This window comes from Cucurbita moschata, unplaced genomic scaffold (assembly GCF_002738365.1).
Source record: "Cucurbita moschata cultivar Rifu unplaced genomic scaffold, Cmos_1.0 Cmo_Scf00038, whole genome shotgun sequence".
Classification (NCBI taxonomy): Eukaryota; Viridiplantae; Streptophyta; class Magnoliopsida; order Cucurbitales; family Cucurbitaceae; genus Cucurbita; species Cucurbita moschata.
In genome coordinates, this window is record NW_019268554.1 from 389,906 (window position 1) to 395,090 (window position 5,185).

The 5,185-nt window shown below is 46.6% G+C and overlaps 1 protein-coding gene across 1 annotated transcript in view; it reads right to left on the reverse strand.

Annotated features, from left to right (window-relative positions):
* The window catches only part of LOC111432535 (spermidine hydroxycinnamoyl transferase-like), a 3,569-nt gene extending 2,599 nt beyond the window's left edge, over positions 1 to 970 (reverse strand). Inside the window, exon 1 of the mRNA XM_023069464.1 lies at positions 271 to 970. Within this exon, the coding sequence (XP_022925232.1) occupies positions 271 to 933 (663 nt within the window). The 5' untranslated portion in view covers positions 934 to 970. The remainder of the gene's footprint in view (positions 1 to 270) is intronic.
* Positions 971 to 5,185: the final 4,215 nt, after the last annotated feature.

Here is a 5,185-nt window from a genome sequence, read left to right on the forward strand (position 1 = left end):
TATATATATATATATATATATATATATATATATATATATATATATATATATATATATATATATATATATATATATATTAAAATAGCAAACTATATATATTTCTTTCTTTATATACTTTTGAATAAGTAAATAAATTAATATGTATTTTTTAAGCATAATCTATTATACTATAATATTAAATTTTAAGCTTTTAAAAATTATGTTAAATATTATTGACAAAACCCTTAATTTAACACGTGTGGTCATATTCCATTGACTAAAAAACCTTACCTCAGTGTTGGAGCTGCCAAGGATCAGTGGGGGTGGTTTAGTAAATTCAACGTGGTCGAACCGCGGCGGACGAAGCGGCTTCTCCGGCATCAGAAATTTTCGATCATGCAACGGCTGCAAAATAGTCTCCACCGTCTTCTCTCCACGCGCCATGCTCGCCCACGAGTTAATGAACGTGACGGCGGAGGCGCCATCCACCACCGTATGACAATTAGCAACGCCAATTACAACCCCACCGCAGCTGAATCTCGTCACCTGAAATAGAAGCAACGGCAGCTCTTCGATTGGAGAATTGTAATCCACGGACGGGACGAGTTCTCTTACAGCATCCGACGGCGCAAAGTCGCCGTAATCTTCCAGCTTGGCGTTGGTGGAAGCTTCGACGAATAGGGCTCCAGCAGCGCAGCAATCGAGCTCGAGGCGGCCGCCAGGGAGCCAGTGGAGACGCCCGGCGAGAGGGTAGAAAGGGACGAGGATTTGGCTGAGGGAGGTTTTTAAGGACTCGACGATGATGACCTCGGCTGCCGGGGATTTGTAGACGTAGACGCTGGGGAGGTGAGTCCATGCCCTGTATTGGTCGCACTCGGAGACGGAGAATGCGCCAGTGGGAGTAGGGTGGCTGGGGATGACGGTGGAGGAGGAATGGATGGTTATAGACGCCATTCACGTTGGTTTTCAAGAGTTTGGATTGGAGAGATGTTTTGTAAGCTACCCTTTAATAAGTAAAGGTGTCCACTTTACCTCTCTCCGGACATTGAATAGATTCTCCATTTAGATTAAAGTGTACATGGGTCGTGTGTCGGGGTCCCGTTTACAATAAGAATGTACTTGTTCAGATGGGATTGAGGGAATGTTTTATACCAACCTCAGAATGAATTCAGGGTTGAATTAGTAACTCAACCCAATTAAACCCTCTATTTTTTTGTTCGGGATTATTAAAAAGAATTAAAATTTTTAATTTTTTTTATTTATCTATCATTTGAAATCATTTAATACCATCTCCGATAAAAGATATTAAAAATTCACAGACCAAACAAATCAATCTATAATCATAACAAACAAATTATTGATCATAATTATAGAAATGTAACATCCTAATATAGTTCAACGTAATACTGAAGATAAATAAACAACAGTACTTTTTGAGTAATTTATTACTGAGTAAAATGGAATATTAGATCTCGAAATTCAAAAACCATAAAAATAATTAGTAATTTGTTACTAAGTAAAATGAAATATTAGATCTCGAAATTCAAAAATAATAAAAATAATTAGTTTAATAAATTTAAAAGTAATAATAGATTCGGCTGAGTATAAATATATTTTCAATCCATACACATATCATTCTTGTTATATTAAAAGGAACAACTCTGGATCGCAGTGGTGGAGATGGTTGTTGGCCATCTCTCGAGATCGGAGCCGCCACTCCGGCGAGAGATCATTCTATTCATGCTCAACGCCGAATCGCACGACTTTAGCATGCGAAAAATCCGAGCAAATTGGTACACAATCATCAACCCACCACGGTGATCGCCGCCGTGAAATTGGTTGATGACACCGATCGTGGCGGAATCCGACTTTCACGAGTCTCGTCCACGTGCTTCTGGTGATTCTAATCTGGTTTCCCGATCCCATCGTTCCAATAGTTTCATTCTACGGGTTCGTCACCAGCGCGTGGAACTATAAATTTCGGTCACGGGGGCTTCTCGCTCATTTTGATTCGAAACTATCGATGTCCGACACCGTCGAAATGGATGAACTGGATGAGGAGTTCGACGGCATGTCGAGCACGAGGTCGCTGGAAGTTGTACGAATGAGGTATGTTAAGTTGAGAGCAATTGGGGCGCGTGTGCAGCACTTATTGGGGGATTTGGCGACTCAAGCCGAGTGCGTGCAGGCATTGGTGACATGGCAAGATCCACGCGCCACCGGGATCTTCACAGCAATATGCTTTGCAGTGACGGTTGTCCTGTATGGTGCCGTTGAGGATGGTGGCAGTGGCGTGCTGGTTTTATTACCTCCGACACCCTGTTTTTCGAGTCCGGCTGTCAACTACCAGATAAAAGCTATGGTTTTAATCAAACCTTCCTTAAATTTCTTTAGTTGTTCTTTGAAATTTGTATATCTGAATTACCTCTCGGAAGAGAGTATTTTTTGCTGGCATTTTGGCCAACTTTGGCCCAAGTTGTTGCCACTACTAAATTTTAGGATAGGTTTGTTATTTAGATACGTGAAACTGAATCAAATAACTAGGATCTTCCAGCAACTATTTCTCACTCTTTTTCTTTTCCATTATTTTTTTCTTTGGAGAAGTTTTCGTTCAGTCAGTTTTTACTCGTTCGACGTTTTCCTCTCAATTGCCACAAGTCAACAAGTGGTATCAGAGCCTGGTTTAACCCACCAGTGGTATATCATTGCAGATGAGCCAACTTTATCATGGTTAAAGCGTCAACTTAACAATACACAGGTATTAGGTTCAAGAAGAAGAAAATGCAAAGTGCCAAAATATACACATCGTGTGGGGTCCATCTCGAGCTCTCCATCACCGCCATTAAGAAGCCGGTGCCGCAAAGACGAACGTCGAATTGTCGTTGATCGAGTGATCAGGGAGATGAGCTCCAACTACAACGAGTGGTCCTTGTTGATGCGCGTCAACTTACCAGGTTATGGCAAGCTATCGAGCCAGAAGAAGGAGAAACGATCGAGCGGGGAGGATCAGCTTAGCGTTTGCCGCCATTATATGGTCTGTGCCTCTAAAGAAATTACTTGACGTGAACGACCTAACAGTGGAAGGTGGAAGAGTTGGCCGAAAGACTACGTAACGTTGAGCAGCGGAAGAAGAGTGCCGCTCCTCACTGAGGAGGGATCAAAAGAAGGAGTCTACTACCGATGGCGGGGGAAGCAGTGGAAGAAGAGTGTCTCTTCAACTATTGACAAGGAGGGTTGTCTACTCCTCACTGAGGAGGGATCAAAAGAAGGAGTTGGCTACCGATGGCGGGGGAAGAGTCGGGTGGATCTCTAGCCGTAGAGGCGATAAGAAGCCATGAAAATCTCGCGAGCGCAAGTGGGGAGGAATGGCTTGCACGCCTAAAGCTTCGCGACGGGCGTGCGACATGAGACTCGTTGAGCATGGAATGTTGCCGTCTAACTTGGGCTGACCTTGGAGATGGTTGATGGCTTGATTTTGCACCCTCGCTTTCGTTTTAGCATACGACTACCGATGGCGGGGGAAGAGTCGGCTGGATCTCTAGCCGCAGAGGCGGTAAGAAGCCATGAATATCTCGCGGGCACAAGTGGGGAGGAATGGCTTGCACGCCTAAAGCTTCGCGACGGGCGTGCGACATGATCGTTGAGCATGGAATGTTGCCTTCTAACTTGGGCTGACCTTGGGGATGGTTGATGGCTTGACTTCGCACGATGATTTTGCACCCTCGCTTTCGTTTTAACGTACGACGCATGAGTGGTGAATTGGTTGCTTGGGTGTATAGGCTTGATGCGAGCCATGAAAATCTCACGGGCGCAAGTGAGGAGGAATGGCTTGCACGGCTAAAGCTCCGCGACAACACTGATGAGAGCAATGGGACCTTCAGCTGCAAAGGCAATAAGAAGCCATAGAAATGGAAATCGAAATCTTGCGGGGAAAACAAAGAGAAGACCCATGTGGCTCGATCCGACGAGGAAGAGTCAGCTGGATCTCCAGCCGCAAAGGCGGTAAGAAGCCATGGAAATCTCACGGGCGCACGTGTGAGAAAGAGAGAGCCATGAAAATCTCGCGGGCGCAACTGAGAAGGAATGACTTGCACGCCTAAAGCTCCGCGACAACACCGATGAGAGCAATGGGACCTCCAGCCGCAAAGGCGGTAGAGGCCATGGAAATCTCGCGGGCGCACGCGCGAGAAAGAGGAAGATCAAAAGAAGGAGTCGATCGATGGCGGGCCAATCCAGTGCTCGAACTGCGGGAAGGGCCACCTGAGCAAGAACTGTTGGAGAACAAAGAGAACAAAGAGAAGGCCCATGTGGCTCGAAGACATGGAAATCTCACGGGCGCACGCGCGAGAAATAGGGGAATCAAAAGGAGTCGACCGATGGCGGGGGCCAATCCAGTGCTCGAACTGCTGGAAGAAGGGCCACTTGAGCAAAGAACTGCCGGAGAACAAAGAGAAGGCCCATGTGGCTCGATCCGAGGAGGAAGAGTCGACTGGATCTCCAGCCGCAAAGGCGGTAAGAAGCCATGGAAATCTCGCGGGCGCGCGCATGAGAAAGAGGGGGATTAAAAGAAGGAGTCGATCGATGGCGAGGGCCAATCCAGTACTTGAACTGCCGAAAGAAGGGCCACCTGAGCAAGAACTGCTGAAGAACAAAGAGAAGGCCCATGTGACTCGATCTGAGGAGGAAGAGCCGGCTGGACCTCCAGCCACAAAGGCGATAAGAAGCCATGGAAATCTCGCGGGAGCACGCGCGAGGAAGAAGGAGGAATGACTTGCACTACTAAAGTCAATCCAGTGCTTGAACTGCGGGAAGAAGGGCCATCTGAGCAAGAACTGCTGGAGAACAAAGAGAAGGCTCATGTGGCTCGATCCGAGGAGGAAGAGCTGGCTCTTTTCATGGTAAATGTATCAAGCGCGAGAAAGAGGGAGGAATGGCTTGCACGCCTAAAGCTCTGCGAAAACACCGATGAGAGCAATGAGACCTCCAACCGCAAAGGCGGTAAGAAGCCATGGAAATCTCACGAGCGCACGCGCGAGAAAGAGGGGGATCAAAAGAAGAAGTCGACCGATGGTGGCCCAATCTAGTGAGGGGGATCAAAAGAAGGAGTCGACCGATGGCGGGCCAATCCAGTTCTTGAACTGCGAGAAGAAGGGCCACCTGAGCAAGAACTGTTGGAGAACAATGAGAAGTCCCATGTGGCTTAATC